The sequence below is a fragment of the Bactrocera neohumeralis genome, chromosome 6, assembly GCF_024586455.1.
Source record: "Bactrocera neohumeralis isolate Rockhampton chromosome 6, APGP_CSIRO_Bneo_wtdbg2-racon-allhic-juicebox.fasta_v2, whole genome shotgun sequence".
NCBI lineage: Eukaryota > Metazoa > Arthropoda > Insecta > Diptera > Tephritidae > Bactrocera > Bactrocera neohumeralis.
Genome location: NC_065923.1, coordinates 119883 through 144285, shown reverse-complemented (window position 1 = coordinate 144285; position 24403 = coordinate 119883). Strand labels below are relative to the sequence as shown.

At 33.5% G+C, this 24403-nt stretch overlaps 1 protein-coding gene across 4 annotated transcripts in view; it reads left to right on the top strand.

The window, feature by feature from the left end:
• Positions 1-13911: 13911 nt before the first annotated feature.
• The window catches only part of LOC126762988 (antifreeze protein Maxi-like), a 22461-nt gene continuing 11969 nt past the window's right edge, over positions 13912-24403 (top strand). For 2 of the 4 annotated variants that reach the window (XM_050480115.1, XM_050480112.1), the window contains exons 1-3: positions 13913-16600; positions 17887-17950; positions 18111-18164. In XM_050480115.1, coding sequence (XP_050336072.1) covers positions 16134-16600; positions 17887-17950; positions 18111-18164 — 585 coding nt within the window. In that variant the 5' untranslated portion in view covers positions 13913-16133. Of the gene's footprint in view, positions 16601-17886; positions 17951-18110; positions 18165-24403 lie in introns of all 4 variants that reach the window. The other 2 variants (XM_050480116.1, XM_050480114.1) reach the window with 1 other exon arrangement.

Below are 24403 nucleotides of genomic sequence, written 5' to 3'. Positions count from 1 at the left end.
CTAACTAAATATTTTCGTTCTCTTCGAGTTTTATATGATCTAGGGACTAATTAAACACACTTACCTAATTGATTCTAACTGAGTAAATACAAATGTTTAAAATTTGCTTATATAACATATGTATAATAATAATTTGTTCTGGATACAAGCAAAGTAAAATTTTAATTTGTTTGTTGGAGTTCAGTCATATTTTTAATAATTGTATATCACTTTTGTTTCTAAAACAAAAAAATTAAATGTGTCGTTGTGTACGAATATTAATTATACATATTGGGTAGCTTCTGTAAATTTTGTTATTAAATGCAATTACCCCACTTTTTTATGAATCACTCTATTGAAAATGGATTGTACTTAAATTCGGACCACTCGCCAGTATTTCTAAACTTAAATGGCCATCTAAAAGAAATCGACATACCACCCTATCTTTCTAATAGACATACGGATTAGGAGTATTTCAAAGTTCTGCTCGACAAAAATATTGATTTTAAAGTAAATATAACAACTCAAGATATATTGGAAGATGAAGCTCTTACATTTACGAAAGCTATTCAGGAATCAGCTTGGAAAAGTACTCCTGTTCCTAAACAAAAAAACTTTTATACTAAATATCCATCAGACATTTAAGATCTCATAAAGAAAAAGAGAAAACTACGTAAAAAATGGCAAATCACGCGATTTCCTCAATATAAAACAGAACTGAACAATTTAACTAAGATTCTCAGCACCAAAATAAAGTTATTTACAAATCAAAATATTTCTTCAAACAAACATACTGATTATTCCCTTTGGAAAGTTATAAAAAATGCTAGGAAACCAATATTGTCGAATGCAACCCTCAGAAAGCCAAACGGATCCTGGGCCAAAAACGACGAAGAAAAAGCGGAAGTTTTTCTGTTTAGTCCTCTTCTGTTTCTTGGAACTTTACCGCAGCTGGAAATATCGCAACGCATAGAAGAAATCCAACAAGCAACAATTAAAGGAGTGGAAAATATAATTAAAAGTAAATTAAAACCAAGAACAGCTCCCGGCTTCGACTTGGTGACAGCTGATATACTAAAAAATCTAACGGGAAAAGCAGTAGAAAAACTTACATCGATAAAAGACGCTTGCTTATATCTCAGATACGTTCCATTGTCATGGAAGGTATCTGAAATCATTATGTTACAAAAACCCGGGAAAAGCGCACAGGAAGCATCATCATATCGTTCAATCGCACTGTTGCCTTTTTTGTCCAAACTACTTGAAGTTGTAATTATAAGAGGACTTCAAAACATAATTGAAGAAAAGAGCCTTATACCAATTCATCAATTTGGATTTAGATCGAAACATTCCATCATCGAATAATAGATATAATTGAGGATGCGATGGAAAAAAAGCAAATTTGCACAGCTGTTTTTCTTGACGTATCCCAGGCGTTCGATAAAGTATGGCACCATGGCTTACTACATAAATTAGGACTTCGCTTTCCACAGCATCTAACTGAACTACTTGCCCCCTGAGCAACCTCTACTTCAGAATCAAGCAGGGACAATCATATACTATGTTACAGCCAATAAAAACAGGTGTACCCCAAGGAAGTGTCCCGGACCACTCTTATACATTTTGTTTACAAGCGATATGCCTATGCCGCCAAACAGCACAATCGCCACATTTGCAGATGATACCTTCATCATTACTACTGGTAAAAATGAAATAGAGTCGTCGAACAGAATGCAGTCTTCAATCAACATAATCGTAGAATGGACACAAAAATGGAACATTACTCTCAACGAGTTGAAGTCTATACATGTAAACTTCACTAACAAAACTGCTACGTATATCTCCTTATATATTGGGAATGAAGTAATTCCGTACTCCACCTCGGCGAAATATCTTGGTTTGACGCTGGATGGAAAGTTAAAGTGGAATGAGCATATACATAGAAAAGTTGCAGAACTAAAACTAAAATACAACAAAATGAATTGGTTAATCGGCAAGAAATCACCCCTAACAACATCAAATAAAATTTTAGTCTACAATCAAACGTTAAAGCCCATCTGGACATACGGAATTCAACTATGGGGATGCGCTGCACCGTTATACATCGAAATGGTGCAAAGATTCCAAAATAAAGTTCTTCGAAAAATTGTAAATGCCCCGTGGTACATACGGAATTTAGATCTACATCGTGATCTTCGCATAAAAATGGTTCGGGAAGTCATTCGCGAAACGGCATCGAAACGTGCCACAAGGTTGCAAAATCATGTAAACGCTAAAGCCCGACAACTAGGTGAAACTAGAAATAGCAGGCGCAGATTGAAAAGAACAACGTTTCTATTATAATATTTAGTTTTTAATACAAAGTTTAGTTTTTGTAAAAAGCTTCTTAATAGAGTTTTTATTGTTTTCCCTTACAAATTATGAAAAATATTGCTTGTTAGTACTTTTGTAACTAGTTGCAATTCGAATGAAATGTAAAACCATATCTTTGTTATGTTTCAAAAAAAAAAACGTTGGAAAAAAAACAAAAAAACTTAATTTATTTGAATTAGTACGAGTACTACATATCCTCAACATCCAACGATTTTTATATTCCAATTATTCACATGGCGCTTTCTATTCTTGCCGTTGATCAGAGTTTGCGTTCTTCCCTATTTTCGTTATACATACATACATATATAGTACATAAGCAGAATCAAGTGGCAGTATGCAACTTCCTTTGTCTACCAAATATGTGTGAATAAAACGTAATTCTCTTGATAAAACGAAAATTTATTTCAATTACGGTTCATTTAAAATGACGAGCCAATAGCAATGAGCAGCGGGGTGATCAGCATTCGGGTGGCAAGTAATGTGCGCAACACATGTGTACAGGGATCAGTAGGGAATGTTGGCGGTTGAAGAAAATGACGATACATAAATTGTGGACAATGTAGAGACGACAAAATTAAGTAAGCGTCCATCTGTCAAAATTGCTATTTAAAGTAAATAAGGTATTGTTTTGAAATACATACACTTTTAATGATAATAGAAAACCATATAGAGTAGAGAGATTGCTAGATTTTCTGACTGCAATTGGCTGCACTTAACCCCATTGGCCCACTGTCCTCCCAAGTAAGACTCAACTAAATCCCATTTAACTACTCGGCAGATTTATTGAAATACTAATTTTTTACCACCGTTTTCCCATTTTCTTCTAAAAGCGCGCTTTGGAAGTCGTGGGAGATATTCCGTTTGAACCAGCTGAAGGCTGAGCTACCGCATATCTATGCATGTTGTATTTCCTAAAAATTTAAATAAAATCATAACATTCTCTCCATTAAAAAAAGTTTCAACTCGGTAAGTTTCCAAACAACCGACGAAAATAGAGATTTGCTGTTGCGCAAACTCTGACGTAGAGGCTTTATAATTATCGGGTGATTTTTAAGAGCTTGACTTTTTTTAAAAAAAAAAACGCGTCTTAAACATTTCTTTATTTACGTTAGATTGGGAATGACATTTACTTTTTGAAGATAATCATTTAAATGTTGCTGTCTTTCCATTCGGAAAGTCCAATTTTGGGCAACTTTTTCGAGCATTTCGGCCGGAAAAGCCCGAATTTCTTCGGAAATTTCTTCGGAAATGACTTTAGACTTGACGTAGCCCCACAAAAAAATAGTCTAAAGGCGTTAAATCGCATGATCTTGGTGGCCAACTGCCCATGCATCCCGAAAAATGCACTGTTTGGTGTGGTTTGTACGCTGGTGGAATCATTGGACCGTATTTTTTCAAAGATGCTGTTGGACGCAACGTTACGGTGAATGGCGATCGCTATCGTTCGATGCTAACAAACTTTTTGTTGCCAAAAATGGAAGAACTGAACTTGGTTGACATGTGGTTTCAACAAGATGGCGCTACATGCCACACAGCTCGCGATTCTATGGCCATTTTGAGGGAAAACTTCGGAGAACAATTCATCTCAAGAAATGGACCCGTAAGTTGGCCACCAAGATCATGCGATTTAACGCCTTTAGACTATTTTTTGTGGGGCTACGTCAAGTCTAAAGTCTACAGAAATAAGCCAGCAACTATTCCAGCTTTGGAAGACAACATTTCCGAAGAAAATCGGGCTATTCCGGCCGAAATGCTCGAAAAAGTTGCCCAAAATGGACTTTCCGAATGGACCACCTAAGACGCAGCCGCGGTCAACATTTAAATGAAATTATCTTCAAAAAGTAAATGTCATGAACCAATCTAACGTTTCAAATAAAGAACCGATGAGATTTTGCAAATTTTATGCGTTTTTTTTTTTTTAAAAAGTTATCAAGCTCTTAAAAAATCACCCGATAGATACAAATCCGCGTCTTAAACATTTACATTTATCGGAATACTCCCTCCATCATGCTGTTTTTTTTATTGATTCTATGCCCAACGCATGCGCAAAACTTTCAATTGTAAAGTTATGGCGAGGAATATAAATACGAATAAGAGTACCGATGTCTGCAACGTTTGCATGTATATAAAAGAATAGTGAGATGCTAAATGTTGTTAGATATTCACTCAATCATCGGATTTTACCGCGCAACTTATTTTCAATGAAAACAAGTGATGATATCACGTTTCGTTAGTCCAATGCCTGCAAATCCATGACTGAGCAATAGTCTTAACCAATGACATATGTATGTAGTTATGCATACATGCATAAATTTGTATGTATTTATTTACAATAAAGTATGCGCATATGTTTTCCACATGTCGCATAGCTCGCTCGTCAGCAAATGCAACTGAGTATGCGCAAATGTTCCAAAAATCCATAAAAAGATTGTGGATGACCATAAAGAGCAGTTGATGAAAGGAACGTGTTCGACGGTCTTTCATGAATCGATAGATTGAAAAAGAATGAAATGCTCCTGTCTGAAATCACTGAAAACGGTGGCAAAATTGTAAGAATAGAGCCAATAATTGTTTTTGCCTTTACCATGTTCTAATGATATGGCCCGAACTTCTGTCGAGGAAAGTGAAAATATGAAATGTCGACCCAATGACGAACATTATCAAAGTATTAGGTTAATCGATAAAACAAAAGTTGGAAGACCGCCATAATTGGTACTTAACTTTCGTTCAACACTATGTTGAATAAAAAATCGCAATTTGACAAAAAAATATCTTTTTCTTTAAATGATGAGAGTTTTTATATGACTCGAAGCCAAGATGTTTAATTAACGTATATTTTATTTATTTTATTTTCAATTTACACATTACAGTAATTAATTGCATAATAAACTAACTACAAGGCTGACATTCATGATTGAAATACTAAACATATGCATATTTGTAAACAAATTTGTAATAAGTGAATGTCATGTTATCTACGACGCAATCATTTTATGATTACGGTTTCAGTGACGATATAAAGTAACTTTCTGGGAAAAAACATTTCTTACCATTACATTACCGACTAGTTTTTTAACTTAACGTTTTATTGCGCGTAGCTATAGAATATAATTTATGTAGATACGAGTATTGAGCGTTGATTTTATATATCGCACGAACATTCCAAACGCCTAATTTTATGTTTCGCCTCCAAGGAACATCATGAGAATTCTTCAGCAATACATGAGCTTCAGAACGCCTTTCTTTTTAGAGATGTTAACGCCTTCATTGACTCTTTCTCAGTGAGTGGGGTGCTTGGAGCTCTAATACCACTCATGTAAAAAAAGAACTCGAGCAGACTCGATATACTTAAAATATTATGTAAATTATTTTTTATGTTCCATTCATACCTGCTCTGGTTGTCTAGTGTTATTTTATTTGCCAGTTGGTTACTGAGCTACAAATCACAACCATAACTTGAACATCTGCGAGTACATCGACTGAGTCCAATAAACTCATACAGAATTTTAATAGGAAAGAATTTTGAGTTAATTTGCATTAGATTTTATTTCCGTTAAATAAATAAAACCCGATTTGAATTGTTTTTAGTTTTGTTCATTGTTTTCGTTTTTTGGGGAATGGACATACGCGAGGAACAAATAAATTAATTGCTCATTATACTTCCATGTGTTCAAGTTATAAGTTTCTTTAGTCAAAATTTAATAATAAGCGTTACAGGTTTATAGATTTTTTTGTTAAGTGATATGAAGAAACATTCCTACAATTGTAGAATTAGTTAATATCGATAATACCGAATTATAAAGCTTCAATCAAAAAGCAGTTTACTTGGAAAGCGTAATAGAGGCTTACATTTTCTAGTTCTGTACATACAGCTGCGTTCATGAAAACTGTAGTGCTGGAAGATTTTAACCATAGAAAACAAATCAAGTTAAAAACATAAACTACAAATTCAATAACCTTACAATTTTTTCTAGCGACTTCTTTGTATGTACATATATACACAGTTTTATATGTACATACATACAAATGTATATGTATTTTTATCAAAAAGATATGTACCTATATTAAACAAAATGCAAATCAAGTAAGAAAGGGCTGAACATTTTATACTCCTGCAGCTTGCAAGAATCAAAGTTAGGGAAACACTTTAAGGTGTAAAACGTCTCTTTTTTTTCTCTTAAATTTATCTATTTTAGGCACAAAGATACACTGTTATAAGTAAAACACACTCTCTCATTTTCATTGGCATATATACGGTACAAAGTCACCCGGAAGTTCTAAAATCTTTATATTTGGTATGTGGTTCACCAAAAAGTGGGTGATGCCAAGCCCATCGTCTAATTTTCACACTGACTCCCATAAAGCCCTCTTATAACATCTCGAAGGTAAAATTTATAGCGGGATTCTGTAACCAGTCTCTAGTCTCTATTTGAGACATTTTGAGGTAAAATCTCAATTTGTGACTAGTTACTACTCACTAAACAGTCTCTAGCGTTAGTCTCAAAATATTGACTCAAACTTGAGACCTGGTAATTAGCAGGTCACAAAACCAAAAAGAACTCTTGTCTGCCATTTTGAATATACTGAATAGAGATCATGACAGATATTAATCGATTGTAGTTATTTTCTATTTTGTAAGCAACTCAAACACGAAAAGGTTAAAAATAAATAAATTTTACATAAATTTCGTAAATATTATGAAACAAAGTCAACATATATTTTTACTTTTATTAATAATTATGTTTTTTGACTATGTTATAGAAAATTTAATATTTGTTATCGACATATTTATTTTCATTCAAGTTTAAAAACATCTCTGAATAATGAAATGTAACAGATTTTGTGACTGTCACTTACAGAATAGCAAAATCGTCTCAAGTCTCAAAAATTGTCTCTAACTCAAAATCTAAAATTTAGAGACTTGAGACAGTATCACAGTACAGAATCGCACGGTTAATGTCTCTGGATATTTAGTTATTTATTTATTGCGCTTTTAGTAGTTTTAAACAGAACCGTTGTACGGGGAGTGAGCGGGGTTGTCTTATTTTCTAAAAATAAAGCCTTTGCAACCAAATATTTGTCAATCGAAAGCATTTAGAATTTTAAATTTGAATGTTAGTTGATTTTTTTTTGTTTTTCGTTCAACCAAGTAGGCTCTGCTGTTTTCGTGAACAGAATAATTTTTATACTCTTGCAATCTGTTGCTACAGAGTAAAATAGTTTGGTTCATCTAAGGGTTATACGTATCACCTAAAACTAAGCAAGATATAGGGTTATATGTATATGTATATTTATATATTATATAAATAATCCGTCCGTGCAAGCCATAAGTTGAGTAAAAATTGAAATTTGCTGAGTGCAAATATTATTAGAACTTCTATCGTATCTTTGTGTCTAAAATAAATAAAATTTGAGCGAAAGCTTGACTAAGCCACCATATAACTATCTCAGGGTTTTTGAACATCTGGCTGACTTTACTCCATGTGATTGTAAGTGAGGTACATACATATGTACCTTACTGAAAGCATGATAATAGATAAAAATGAGGTTGATATTACCCCAACTCGTATATGGGATATAATGATTTCCGTTTTTCTCACAAACCTTATGCCGAATATGTCGGTCAGTGTGTGATATATAAAATTGCTTAGATTCCGACCCTCTGGTTGAAGTTTTGCATCTTAAGGTATTTCCCTGGCTTTGATTCTTGCAAGTTGCAAGTGTATAAAATGTTCGGTTGCATAAGAACTTAGCCCTTTCTTACTTTTTTAATTATTTATGTAGCATGTAAATAATTTGTTGATGTATTTAGTTATTTGAATGTCTCTTTTGGAACACCTTAACGAATGATTTGCGAAGTTTTTCTTTACGGTTGTTTCGCTCAATTAAAAATGAATTTTGGCGCTAACCGAGTGAGGCGATATACATACATAGCTGTGCTGCATTATTGGCCTCGCAGCATAAGGTGCGTTCTTTACTTATTAACATTTATTTCATTAATAAATAATTTGAAATAAGGGTGCAAAACTCTCGATCCAATTCGCTTATATCTCTTGCTCGACAACCGGCTGACATGGATTATCAACCAACCACGAAACTAATTCATCTGAATGGCAATATTTAAGATTTTCCACCCACATATCCATATGTGTAAACATACAAAAACGTTTATGTGCTAATATACATACATACATATACGTATATCACAACGACATAATGTTTCCACAATTTTTCCGCCATCTAAATAACAACACGAAAAATATTTTGTTTTTGTTTTTTATAAATTGCTAGAAATAAATATTGTATATCAATTTAGCTTCCTTTATAGTTATAATAGGTCTACCTGGCTGGCGTATAAATGTACATATATCAAATAGCTAAGCCCACATTGTACATATTTATATTACTTTCACTAGATATGAAGGTTACAAACAAATAAATGTGTATATATTCATAAGGAGGAAGGCGTTGTACATATGTATATGTACTTGTCATCTGTATGGAGAGTGTGGTTATTAGTCACAAGATAAGATACGCTCAGATAAGGCCACTACTCAGCCAACCATAAGTCAACGTCGTGCGTTCAATGTTTAACCAAACAATAATAAAGTATAATAATGTGGCCAATTATAGGGCACCGATAAGGCAATGATAACTGTGTAATCTGACGTCTTTATTCTTATAAATACATAAATGTGTGTTTATTAATGATTCCATTTTCGTGATATATATTACTTATAATATTTCGCCTAAGGAACTAAGATTTTCATATAACAAATGGTCTTTCAACTAAATAATATGCCAAAGGTAATGCTAAACATTTCCGATATATAATCTATTAATAAGTTTATTAAGAATTTAAGACAGAAAATACTTTTGTGAATGTAATATATATATTAAATACATAACATAAATCTGTATATTACTTTAAGAAAAGTATTTTGAATACAATTTTAAAGGAAACACGAGTTACGGTACATATGATTTTTCTTTTCGCTCCCATTTACGAATATTCGCCAATTGTTTACATATCTGTACATATTTATAAAATGCCAATATTATACCAAACTCCTATTTTAATAGATTTTTAAAATTCATATTATCTACCAAATGTTTTATTGGGTAGTCGAAAAAGTATTTTATGTCTAATTAAACTTCAACTTATGTTTTTTTATATATTTATACTAATAAACAAATCCACCGATTTCATGACATTTCATAGATTGGAAGTGAAGTTAATGTTAATTAAGTGTCAGTATGTGTGTTATCGGTGTGAAAATGAGCTTCGAACAAAGAGCCAATATTAAATTTTGTTTTTAAATTGGTAAAACTTTTACGTTTCAATTGATGAAACAAGTTTATGGCGATGATTGCCTATCCCGGAACAAAGTGCACGAGTGGTTTCAACGTTTTCAAAGTGGTCGTGAGGACATAATGATGATCAACATGTGGGCCAATCAAAATCCGTGATAACCGCAAATTCCATCGAAACTGGGCGTGAATTCATCAAAAAGTAGCCGAAATCATTGAAATTCTTGGAAATGAAATTGAACATCTCCAAAACATCGATGTATCGCATTTTGACCGAACATTTGGGCTTACGAAATGTGTGTGTACGGTTTGTTCCACACAAATTGACTGACGACCAAAAATTGCTCAGAATCCAACATTCGATCCACGCATGTGACCGATCGTTTGTCACTACACCTCATATCGAATTTTTAAAACTAGGCTTTTTCGAAACCTTTTATTTATATATTTTTTCATAAATGTATTTAATTTTGGATTTTGTGTGTTGAAAAACTCGCAAAATATGTCATTATTTTATTATTTACTTTTTATAGACAACTCTTATATTGGTGCTTGAAAATGGTACCTTTGCCAAGATTTGGACTTATTTCTGTTAAGGTCTTATTCCAAATGAGTAGATTATTCACTAATTAAAGCCACGTTTTGAAGGTTTTGTGTATCTTAAGTTATTTGTGTTATGTAGGTATGATCGAAAGCTATTATTGCTGCGATGTCTGTTTTATATGTATTGATATAACATGGTTCTTGGCTTCCTGCTCTATTTGTTTTCATTAGCTTTCTTACACACTGAACTTTAATTCATGATTTTTAGATAATTTTATCAAATTGTGGAAAAATAGAGATTGTGTGATGTGAATTATCTGTTAACAAAAAGAGGGCACTTTACAATGCTTAAGATACCAGTGTGACGCATGAAAAATTAGGCGATTTCCGTGGTTTTTTTTTAAGAGAAAGTACGCTATTAAATATTTTGAACTTCTTTGTACGTAATACGGTATATTGTCAGCAATATTTTAAGATTTTTTTTTTACAAAAGTTTTGAAAAATAACGAAGTTATGGGCTGTCTTCGGAGGTGTAAAAAAAAAGTGCCCCAACTGCTGGCATGATTCCGGCCGATTGAGTAGCTGGAACAAAAAAATTAAAAGTTTATCGATTAGTTAGTTAGTTCGATCTTTGAAAAATATCAAAAATTAACAAAATGGGGTAATTTTGAAAAAAAAAATCGTGTTTTTAAGTAAAATAGGTCGTTTTTTTATTGCCAAATTGTCAGTTTTCAACGAATCTAAAAGACTGTCATTGTATAGTAAATGTATTCAACAATACCCAGTTTTAATTTGAAGTCAATCGGTTAATTTCTCTTTGAGTTATGATGCCACATATGTATATGTTTGCCCCTCCGAGCGGTCGCTCTTTAGAACGCTGCCATCCAAAAACTATTCAAGATACGGCCTTCCGATTTCACAGGATATTTATGAAAATATAAGCTATCGAAAAAGCAAATAAAAAATTTTTTTTTTTTGAAAGTGTCACACTGGTATAGCCGTTAACGTTTGAAATTTTTGTTTATTTTTGTTAATTTTATAAGTTTCCTGCTTTTGAAGGATTTTTTATGTGTATGTATGGATATACTATTTATTTGTGTGATATACTATTATTGGTTAATTATTCACTGATAATTGGTTTTCACACTACATTACGAAAATAATTTTGCAATTCTGGTCTTACATTAAACACTAAAAACTAAACAATTTAACTCAAACCAAAAGTAGTTTGATAAAGCTATAGATATATAAAATCGTTCAATATAAGGTTATCAAGGAGACCAGAATGAAAAGTGGGATTTGGAATAATTACAGCATAATTACTGCAGTCGATAAAAGCATTTCACAAAACAAGCATTAATGTAATCGTATCTTTAGGTGCTTCCTAAGTAAGTTTTTACGCATAATCTTACGTACTAGAAATGCTGAGTTTGAGTTCAATTTTGCTCGCACGTCATTGAAAACATATTCAAAACGATTCGCTTACAATAGGTTATGATGAAGTGAATTCCGCTTATCAAATTATCGTTTATTAAATTTAAACATATGTATGTCATTTTTGCATGCTAAATAAGTTTATCTAAAGAACTAGTATGATCATTTGTAATAAGAACTAGGAAAATCATGTACAATAACATTTTGTCATAATAATGTTATATAATTTAGAACGGTTATCATTAAACTCTAAAGTTACGCTTAAATGTAAAAAAGTATGAGTACATGGGCATATATGTATGTACATATGTATTTTATGGACGAATTTATAATAAATGTATGTCGTGAATCTAGGCACAAAAGAACTGTTTCATATAAATATCCCTCCTGAGATGTAACCACTGTTTAAAAAATATTTGATGTTAGTTGTATAAAATTTAGGTTATACGTTATAGTAGTTTACCGAATCTCGTCTTCTTGCGACAAACCACATAGTTATCTGTTGATGGCAAAAGTCCTCCACAGTATATCGTTGTCATGCAGTTTATTAGTTCACCAAAACCTTGGCATGTGAAGCATCCCCAAACAGGAATTACTGTCCCACTTTGACAGGTCATCCCCATTCTTGTGCATCGATAAGTTCCTTCCAAAGCTTCACAAACCCCTTTAATTTTTCAAGTACTTTGTAGCGCTCAATTGAGCCAACTTGAGACATTTCGCTTGAAAACAAAGAAATAATGCTTCGAAACGGTTCGCCTATACAGAACTCATTTCTTATAAAAAAGTGTTTGATAAAGCGTATAAATGATTATTGCTGCAATTACATTGAGCAATTGGCAATGAAATCAAGTTGTTTAAAAATCATGGCCTACTTCATTTTCAAATTATTTCATGTGAGAAAGCCGATTACTTTCTTGTTGAAAGTATTGTAAATGATCATTAGTATGCTGGAATTCGTCTTAGAATATTTGTGAACTATGTCAAATATTGTATTATAATTAATGGATAGCAATCATATTTGGTATATTATTAACTTATACTATAGATCTTAGAAAACATTTAGTTTCATCACTACATTTTGCTTCCCTTCCCAGATATTTATATTAATATCAAACTCAAATGAGATATACTATGCATACATATGTGATTATCAAAGTTGCTAATTATTTCGGAATGAGTATCGGTATAATTTCGATAATCAGTATATTAGGGATAATTGATATTGACCAATTTCATTCTTTCAGCGGAATCACTATGTCAGGTATATTGGGACTAGCGGTGGGTCTGGACTGATTATATTAACTTAAGTTCTCATTTACTTAACTAATGCTAAAATCTTTATATAAGGAGTATAGGACTTGGAGGAGGAAGTAGGCCGAAAAGGTTTTTTCATATACAAATTTGGATGATAGATGTAGTTTTAGTGACTGTGTGATATGTACATTAAACCTCTTAGTGAATGGAATCCCTAATGCGATTCGTTGTACCATATTACAGTTTTGTATTTTGAAGTGGATCTTAATTTTGACACGATTAATGGTTTTTGTGGACATAACCTCGATCTGATTACGCCCATCCGCAACGCCAACCTTTTGGTATCATAAAACGTTTATACCAAATTTCATTAAGATATTTCAATTTTTACTTAAGTTATCGCTGGCGCAAATGGATGGACAGTAACCCGGATTTCACCTCGCCTTGTCACCTGACCTACAGTTATGTGAAAAATAATAAGGACAGTGGTATGCAGTTAATGAAATTAATGTTTATCTAAAAATGTGGGGGAATCAACGGCAATTAACTAATCAAATTAATTGAGAACAAACTTAAAATAAGTTTTTTTTTTTCAATTTAACCATGTTTTGCAAACACTTGTATTTCATTTACATTTATTTTCATATTTGCGATACTAACATGTGAAAAAAAATAAGGGCACTTCGTAGTTTACTATAAAAAATACCATATTAAATAAAAATAACTGGTTTTCATTTAATTGTGATAATATCAATTTCTAAGTAGTTTAATATTTTGTTGAAAATCCATGGTTGTTTAAAACTTATCGACACCGCTTCGGCATAGAGTCAACTAGGTTTAGGCAGACGGAAACTGAAATTGCATTCCATGAAACTTGAATAAGTTGAAAAAGCTCTTCATTATTACTTGGACACTTTTCTCTTAACGACGCTTTCACTGCATTCCACAAATTTTCAATGGATTTAGATCCTGCGGTGATCACTCCATTATTGACCTTAAACCAAGCTTTTGAATACTTAGCCGTGTTGTTAGTGTCGTTGTCCTGCATAAATACCCACCTAAGTGGCATATTGTCTTCACCGTTCTATAGCATAATTTCTTGTAGTATTGCCACACAATCGGTTGCCTTCATAGTTCCCTGTATCCTATGCAGTGAGGCCAGACAATTGTATGAAAACGATCCCCAAACCATAATGTTTCTGCCAACATGTAAATGGTCTTTATCGTATACTTATTGTTATAGGCAGCATTATTCGGTATTTTTACATAATGAATATCTCAATCAGAATTAAATAAGTTGACTTTTTTTCGTCAAACCCGAGAATATTACGTCATTTTTCTTTAGGCCAAAGAACATATCCTTCGGCAAACTTAAGCTTTTGTTGCACGTTCGTTTCTAACAACATAGGGCCTTTTCTCGTGATTCGGGTCTTCAGATTTTCCTTATAAGTACCTTGCGGTTAGTTGAATTATAAGTTTTGACGAAATTAATGGAGTTTTTTAACATAGCAAACTATAATTGCTTGACAAACAACTCTGTTTTTGACTTCCTGGCGCGTGTTTCAATCTGGGAAACCCATTTTACTGTTTGTTCAACCAGTGTTTTGGAAGCATTAAGTAAATACGCTACTTTTCTGTAGGAATTTCCTTGTTTCACTAAATATTTAATATGTTCTCGAGTTTTCGGATCGCAGTGCCTATCCTTTCCCATATCGATACAATAAAAAGAAAAATCAGGTTTAAATTTATTGATATTAAAACCAAAAGTATTATTCTTGGCTTCTTGGCTTATCTCTGCAAAAAAAACTATTTTCGTTACTGATTTTAAATAGCACGATGTGTCATTATTAAATCGCACAACTGTTTGCGGACTTTGTTAAGAACAAAATGGCTTTTTACGAAATATGCGCAAATACTATGCATTTGTCTAACGGAATCTGTTTTTATAAATAAGGATTGATAAAAAAATGCCGTTAACTGGCGGAAATTTTCATGACTTACTACAATTTTATTCTTGTTTTGTGTTTATGCATCCCTGTCCTTATTATTTTTCACATAACTGTATATACCTATATATATATATATGTATGTATATGTATATATACCTATATTATCCTATAACGAACTCATTAAAAAAATTAGAACTTTTAACTAATTAATCAATCGATACGATTAATATAATAATTATTTTTTTCACCTTGTGCCGAAATGATCCATAACGACACTCAAAAAAGCTGACTAAATCTCATGTTAAGAAACTACAAATTAAACTTACAAAAAATTTGAGTAAATGATAACAATTGGAACATATGTATATATAATAATTTTATAGAAACAATAATTTATTTGCCTTAAAGCTGATGGAAACAGAACATCAGCTAGCATAAACGTATTTTGTGTTGCGTGCGGCTACTAATTGCAGCATTTTGAAAAACGTAAGCAACCTCCTTGAGTTTATTTTCTTTAGAAGTTCTTTCATTCATTGTTCAAATGTGTGCACGAATTAAAATTGAAATTATTAATTTATACATTAATATATATTGAAAAAAATCACAACAAAAAAATCTAAAAACCAGATAAAGTAAATGTTAATAGAAAAACACATTTGGACAATGGTATTCAGTACTCAGTATCCGAGGTACAGTAGCCAGTAGTCAGATACCGCACTCACGCTAATATAAATATATAATAGAGGTTTTAATATGTATGGTATATGTGTGTACATATAAACTTGTTATATAAAAAGTATATATTAAGTTATAGCTTTCACTGTGTATATTTTATATCGCTTCGTATATGAAAATATAAATCAAACTAATCGCATGACTTTTTTTTTGTTAATTTCTCTTCATTTTTCTTCTTTTGGAAACGCCCCACAAAACAACCAAATATACATACATATATCGAAAAAAATGGCTACCACGCATACATTCGAATAATGTTTACTGTTGGAACGATGAAACTGTATTATGTGTTGCGAATTATTCAATCCACATTCTCAATAATTTTGCTTTTATAACAAACTCACCGAAATATATAATTTTAACGTTAAAAACTATTATTAACAAAATGTTTGATCGTTGTATTCAATTGTTATTTGCTCCTCGCCTCGAATATGGGATATTTATCAACAAACTAAACTCAAAAACTACGATGCGGACTGTAATTCACATTATCGAACTCAATCAATCGTTGCCTGCTTCGTCAATCCAATAGCCACTGTAGCAGCCGCTGCCGCCATGCGAGGCGTAGCAATCCATCGCGGTCATATGGGAGTTGTAGGTGGGCCATTCAACCCCGCTTTGGCCGCTGTTGCTGTAGCCGCACAGCAGCAACAACATCACCACCACCATCATCAGCCACACCATCATCCACATCATGCGCAACAAACCGCACACCACCAATTAGGATTGCAACAGGCATTGCAAGTGCAATCAGCAGGCGGGACCAACCAAGCTCACGCAGTTGCTGCGATTCAGACCAGCGCTGCTCAACAACAACTGCATTCAATAGCTCATTCAGCGGCCGCTGCAGCCAACACGCCCCAGGTAGCCAACGCCGCTGCTGCTGCTTATGCTGCACGTTTGGGTGCTACAGGTGCAGCCACTCAATCACCATCCGCTGCAGCTGCTGCATCCATAGCCGCCGCGGCAAATGCAGCAGCTGCAGTCAATGCGGCTGGTACCGCTTTACACGGATTCACACCGTAAGTATTAACAATGCTGTTCTTCTCACTTATGTATTGTTGCATTACGCATTCAAGTAAATTTATGGAAATTACCTCATTTGACGAATTGATCGATTCATATCAATATTTCTTTGCTTAATATCGTACAAACTTCACCTTGTTGTATGAGTAGTATAGTCGCAGCTATTAACTTCTTAATGGCTCAGTTAGTTACAATATGCATATAGTTTAATGTAGTTATGAAAATTGCTTTTATCTCTAAAGTTATGCAAAATACATGTGAAAAGCGTACATTCACACATTCACCGTATCAAAGTATTAAACTGTAAATGCTATGTGTGATTTGGAGAGTATATGTACGAGTATGTACGGTAAATAATATACAATTGCATGCGCTTTATATAAGAATAAGGCATATTTATGTATGTATGTTCTCTTAGTATTGTATGCACTAATGTATATTAAAGAATATAGTTATCATATTAAACATTAGTGAATTCTAAGGGCGGAAGTGTGTACATACATACATATGTATATGTATATGCAGTAATTAGAAATGTTTATATCTTACAATGATTAGAACTTTTAGAGTAGGCAGCTTTATTGCAATGTGAAAACCCCGCATTACTAATTTCATAAATGTTTTAATATTAATATATATATTATTTTAAATACACCTATTCTTCAATATTTTATATTCTCAAACTATTGAAGACTGCATGACTTGACGTTCTACTAAATAAGGACAATGAATTAATAACTGTAGTATTGATATACTACTTTCAGTAAACGTATGGAACAAAGTGCATGACATTCTAATAAATTTGCAAGTATTAAATGTGTCGCATTTAAAAAAGAAATATTTTTTCTGTTTAGTCATATTCCTGGAAACCCTCTATTACGCACTCATACCAAGTTAAAAGCAAGACATTATAATTTAGTTATTTCAGAAAGAGCGGAACAGGTGTAGCGATTAGGGCAGAGAATTTTACATACCACAGATTGACATAGTTTCATTGAAATACGTATCAATATAAACTATTTTCGGAAAGAATTTATAGAAAGGAAAGAGTTTTTAAAAGAGGGCTCTAAAAATAGCTTCAGTATGAACCTTTGATATGACATGATAAAACATGAAGGTTACTCTACCGCATAACATTCAAGATCGAAATTGAGAAAACTATAATCATTTCGAACAACAATATCTGAATTTTGCTTTTAAGTACCTATTCCAGTAAAATTTTACAAGCAATGACATGTGACTTTTTGATTTTGACTTAATAATTTTTATATATTTCATACAGCGTCTACTACGATCCCTTCCTAGCAGCTGCTGCAGCTTCCGCTGATCCGAATCTGCGATTCCAGGTAAATTTAAAATTCTACAAAATTATGCTAATAAAAAAAATCGATTAGTTAATAGGTAATAAAATAGTTATTTTTTAAGTGTAATTATAAAATTAATTCGACATCCAAAATTTGTGAATTATTTGTGTAACAACTTGACATCGTACTACGAATTTTACAGGCAGCCAAACCGGTCGCAGAAGTTCCAGCCGCACAGCCAGCAGCCATATTAAATGTAATTTTAGATTTCTCGATTTTTGCTCATTCACTGATCTCGTTGTTTATTTTCCCCACTTTTGAGACTATCTTATACTTTTAACGAATTAAGTTTGCATTTTTTCGAAACTTGTTTTTTTTTTTTAATTTACTAACGATAATCCTTTAGTATTTGCATATTAGTATGTTACTGTATTCAAACGTCTAATTATTATTTATGTGTTACTAACGGTATATAAAGACATTTACTTATACAAATTACATAAGCTGTGTACATACAAGTTTCAAAGCGATTCAAATAATCATTTTAATTTCATACACGTACATAACATGTACAAATCTAACTACTAACAAAAAATAAATTATTTCACATTTAGTATGAAGCACAAAAATAATTAGTCATCAGACTGTATTTTTCATCCAAATACCTGGTACTTTTACATCTTAATGTTTAAAGACAAAAACATATTTATGGAAAAGAATCACAGAACCAACAAAAATTACCCTTAAGAAAAGGGTAAAGGTTTGGATAAACCAAACCATAAATAAAAAATATAAGAAACGTTGCCCGCTAAGATTGTTATACTCCAAATTTCGTACATATTTTTCAGGTGGTACCAAATTTGTCGTATTGAGGTTTATTGTGTACAAATATATATTAGGCTATGTTCGTAAATGCATCATGACTTGCAGCATAAGCAACAGTTGCAACACTGCAAGTTTGACGTTTGATACTTCTTATACAATTTTTGACAATTTGCAGATACATTTGTTTGCATTTTTGAACGCGTATAATACTAAAATGGAAATTTTGCTGAATCTAATACTAGACGAAATTTGTGAGCAAAGAAATGATAGATTTTCTTTAAATTTAAGAAAAAGAAGGGTATTGAAGTCAAAAAGAAAAATTTGTAGGTACAAATGTTTGTCTTTAAAAAGAAAAATACCTAAAAACAAATCATTTATTAAAACAATAAAGTCGTTTCCCGAGGACATTTTCTATAAGAAAAAACATTTATTTAACTAAACCTAGTTTCAATAAAAAAATAAGTTGAACTTCTTACACATATAAAAAATAAAAAGGTACATTTCAGTTCTCTACCACAGGCCAAATACTTATCTATTCATATGAACACTATTTTTTTAAATAATCTGCCAACACCGATTTCATGTCTAGTAGACCTTTTATTCTTTCTTTTTCTAGAGACAGCTTTTCCCTCTCCATAGCCATGACCTCGTTATGTCGAGCTTCTTCTTTAACCGCCTCTGCTTCGAAAAACTTTAAAATGTCTTTGTTAGACGTCGCTCGAGGACGAGTCGGTGGAGAATCTGGCGACTCATTTACTTCACTTGAAGATGTGGGCGACGTTGAAGGTACCAAATCCAAAAATTGCTATTGGAAGAGTAATTGAGTGCCTTGTACCATAAACTTCGTCGAAGTCCTCAAAATACCTCCAGGATGTAGCTTCTCTACCGGAAGAATTATTTCTTTTCTTAATGCGCTTGTACGTTACCAAGAGATTTAAGAATTTTCTTTGCGCTGTGGTGCTGTCCAGTCTTATATGTGGATTTACATTTTTAATTTCGCTCAAAACTTTCTTCAACAATACATTTTTCTTCTTTCTACCGGATTTAAATTCGTCCTCCATATTTAACCGTAATCTCAGCAATAACTGCGTCTCCGCATAACTGAGATTTTCACTAAAAATTTAAAAATAACAATTTATACAATTATTATTAACATAATTTAACTAAATTTCAATATAAAAATTAAAATAAAACAGTTTTGCACTTACTTTTCTTCAGACATCGTAGTTAAATGCAGTAAACAATTTTTTGATAGAAATTATGTATGACAGTTGATAGAAGTGTTGCTTTTTTGAACGCTTGATTATTGCAGTGTTGCAATATTGCATTTCTGAACGTTCTGTTTGTTGTGCAATCGTCATGATGCGCGTCATGATGCATTTACGAACATAGCCTTACTTTTGGTATATTACCATCACATACAAGGCATATAGAGTTATGTGAAAAATAATAAAAATTAATAAGGACAGTGGCCTGTAGTTAATGAAGTTAATGTACATCCAGAAATGTGGGGAAATCAACGGCAGTTAACTAATCAAATTTATTGAAAACAAATTAAAAATAAGTTTTTTTTTTACAGTTTTGCCCATATTTTGCTATGTTTTGTATTTTATTTGCATTTGTTTTCAAATTCCCGCTATTGGCATGTGAAAAAAAATAAGGGCACTTCGTAGTTTACTATAAAAAATACCATATTAAATAAAAGTAACTGGTTTTCATTTAATTGTGATAATATCAATTTCTAAGTAGTTTAATATTTTGTTGAAAATCCATGGTTGTTTAAAACTTATCGACACCGCTTCGGCATAGAGTCAACTAGGTTTAGGCAGACGGAAACTGAAATTGCATTCCATGAAATTTGAATAAGTTGAAAAAGCTCTTCATTATTACTTGGACACTTTTCTCTTAACGACGCTTTCACTGCATTCCACAAATTTTCAATGGATTTAGATCCTGCGATGGTCACTCCATTATTGACCTTGAACCAAGCTTTTGAATACTTAGCCGTGTTTTTAGTGTCGTTGTCCTGCATAAATACCCACCTAAGTGGCATATTGTCTTCACCGTTCTATAGCATAATTTCTTGTAGTATTGCCACACAATCGGTTGCCTTCATAGTTCCCTGTATCCTATGCAGTGAGGCCAGACAATTGTATGAAAACGATCCCCAAACCATAATGTTTCTGCCAACATGTAAATGGTCTTTATCGTATACTTATTGTTATAGGCAGCATTATTCGGTATTTTTACATAATGAATATCTCAATCAGAATTAAATAAGTTGACTTTTTTTCGTCAAACCCGAGAATATTACGTCATTTTTCTTTAGGCCAAAGAACATATCCTTCGGCAAACTTAAGCTTTTGTTGCACGTTCGTTTCTAACAACATAGGGCCTTTTCTCGTGATTCGGGTCTTCAGATTTTCCTTATAAGTACTTTGCGGTTAGTTGAATTATAAGTTTTGACGAAATTAATGGATTTTTCTTAACATGACAAACAACACTGTTTTTGACTTCCTGGCGCGTGTTTCAATCTGGGAAACCCATTTTACTGCCTGTTCAACCAGTGTTTTGGAAGCATTAAGTAAATACGCTACTTTTCTGTAGGAATTTCCTTGTTTCACTAAATATTTAATATGTTCTCGAGTTTTCGGATCGCAGTGCCTATCCTTTCCCATATCGATACATTAAAAAGAAAAACAATGTTTAAATTGATTAATATTAAAACTTGGCTTATCTCTGCAAAAAAACACGTTTCAGTTAAACTATTTTCGTTACTGATTTTAAATAGCACTATGTCCTTATTAAAACGCACAACTGTCTGCGGACTTTGTTAAGAACAAAATGGCTTTTTACGAAAAGTGCGCAAATACTTTGCATTTGTCTAACGGAATCCGTTTTTATAAATAAGGAGTGATAAAAAAATGCCGTTAACTACGGAAATTTTCATGACTTACTACAATTTTATTCTTGTTTTGTGTTTATGCATCCCTGTCCTTATTATTTTTCACATAACTGTATACTGCTTAAATTTATCGTATCTCGGTGTTCCGGCCCGCTAATTTTCATTGCCAATCTGATGGTCAAGTAATACATATGTATGCAAAGCGTGATTAGGAGTAAACCATCATCACCTAAAATGAAGTTGAAATCATTTCGACAGAAATAGGCGACGAAGTTATAAACCAGCTATTTACTCAAAGAAACTAAAATGAACTTTACTTTTCTTCTTCTTAATTGGCGTAGACACCGCTTACGCGATTATAGCCGACTTAACAACAGCGCGCCAGTCGTTTCTTCTTTTCGCTACGTGGCGCCAATTGTATATTCCAAGCGTAGCCAGGTCCTTCCAACGGAGTGGAGGTCTTCCTCTTCCTCTGCTTCCCCCGGCGGGTACAGCGTCGAATACTTTCAGAGCTGGAGTGTTTTCGTCCATTCGGACAATATGACCTAGCCAGCGTAGCCGCTGTCTTTTAATTCGCTGAACTATGTCAATGTCGTCATATATCTCATACAGCTCATCGTTCCATCGAATGCGATATTCGCCGTGGCCAACGCGCAAAGGACCGTAAATCTTCCGCAGAACTTTTCTCTCGAAAACTCGCAACGTCAACTCATTAGTTGTTGTCATCGTCCAAGCCTCTGCACCATATAGCAGGACGGGACGGGAATTATGAGTGACTTATAGAGTTTGGTTTTTGTTCGTCGAGAGAGGACTTTACTTCTCAATTGCCTACTCAGTCCAGGCTGACATTGTTGGTTGTGTTTACACTGGTTCCAAGGCAGACGAAATTATCTACAACTTCAAAGTTATGACTGTCAACAGGGTTCGGGGGTAAACCGAATATACCTGTGGTAAGGCATGCCTGTCGTAAGAGGCGACTAAGATCCTGGCCACCAGTCCAGAGCTGTATGGAAGCTCAACTGGTCGTAGCTTCGGTTACAAGATCATACCAAAGACTTTAACCTGGTACCACGGGGAGCAGTTAGCCCTTGGAGGTAACTCCAATCTGCTCATTGGGTTTGGCCCTTTGTGGAGATTCGTGGTGGTTGTGGTTGAATCCCAAATCGCGGGAAGAACTGACCTTGTCAGTTGAATGTGGAGTTGCATTGCAACCGGGTGCTGGACCCAAAGTACGGCAGAGGTTTTAGATGGGCCTCGAGCCCTACCAAGGTGGTTAGTGTGTCCATGCCCACTGCCAATTGGTACTGAAAATGCTTACCCAATTTTTAGGGCGCTGATCAACGCATTGTATTGATCCGTTGTGCTTTTAAGCGCCGTGGAGTAAGGCTGTCGTCAGCAGGTGCCCACGTTAAACACACCGGATGTTGTCAACAGGGGATGAAGTCATGTGTAGAAGTTCACGTAAGTGAGGAAAGTTCTCTGATCGCCATTCACTTCGGAATGGCCAGAAACGATTCTTTTACATATGGCTCAAGCAGCTCACGACTTCCGGTCTTTGACTAAGTAGCCTAAGAACTCTGGGTAGCCTAAGAACATCCGTTTGAAGGCGAGCTAAAGTGAGAAGGCGAAACTCCCCTACATAGGGTTGTGCGCTGGGTTTGGGACCCGCCACGTAAAAAACACCCCCAATGAAAGGAAGGAACTTTACTTTTACTCATTTATTTAATTAAAAGTTATTAATGCATTCTAAACAAACAAATTTTGTAAAATATATTAATAAACTAAGGACATTCCGTCATTTCTTAAATTTATACAAAATATTGCAGGTTTCTTAACATTTAAAAATATTTATATGAAAGAAAAACGGATATAATATAATAATAACATATAATACTATATATTCTTATCATTAATTCTATAAACATCTCCTGCACTGATTTTTTTCGCCCTATTTGATTTGAGCTTGATGGTGAAGTTATCCTCACAGTCAGTCATTGAAATTCCGCTCTCTGCCTCTTAGCGCCAGAATTGTGGTTGTTATCAACAGCTACCTCTTTTCCCTTAAGCAGTGTCCTGTAGCGCTCCGCAAACTGCTTTGCCGATCTGCCATCAATAGCGGTGGCATAAATCACCATTAACCGAAAACAAATAATGTGCCATAACTAAGCACTTATTTAAGATATAAAATTTTCATTTGGCACAGGGGATCGCAGTAGTAAGGGAACCTGTGTGAAAAAAATGCACGTCCACGCCCTCTAATATGTTTAATGTACATATCTCCAAACCACTAAGCTACAACGACCAAATTTGCTAAGCTCGAATATTAGAAGAACTCCTACCGATAGTGTGAAAATGGATGAAATCAGCAGATAACCCCGCTCACTCACCATATAACCGTACTGTTCAAAACTACTAAAAGCGCAATAAATCCATAACTAATTATGCCAGAGACATTAAATTTTACCTTCGAGATGGTATGAGAAGGCTTTATGGGAGCTGGTGTGAAAAGTAGACAATGGACGTGGCACAGCCCACTTTTTGGTGAAATCCCATATCTCTAGACTTGACCGATCGATTTCGAATAAATTTAGTACGTATCATTTTAATAAAATTCCTATACCAAAAATTGTCCAAATCCAGCCAAAACTGTTCAAGACCCTAAGTACCGAATATGTGGACCTCTGTAGTTGACTTTTGATCAAAAATATCATTCAGTGTGTGAGATATACAATCGAAATTCAGGGATTATCCTTCTCTGACAATAT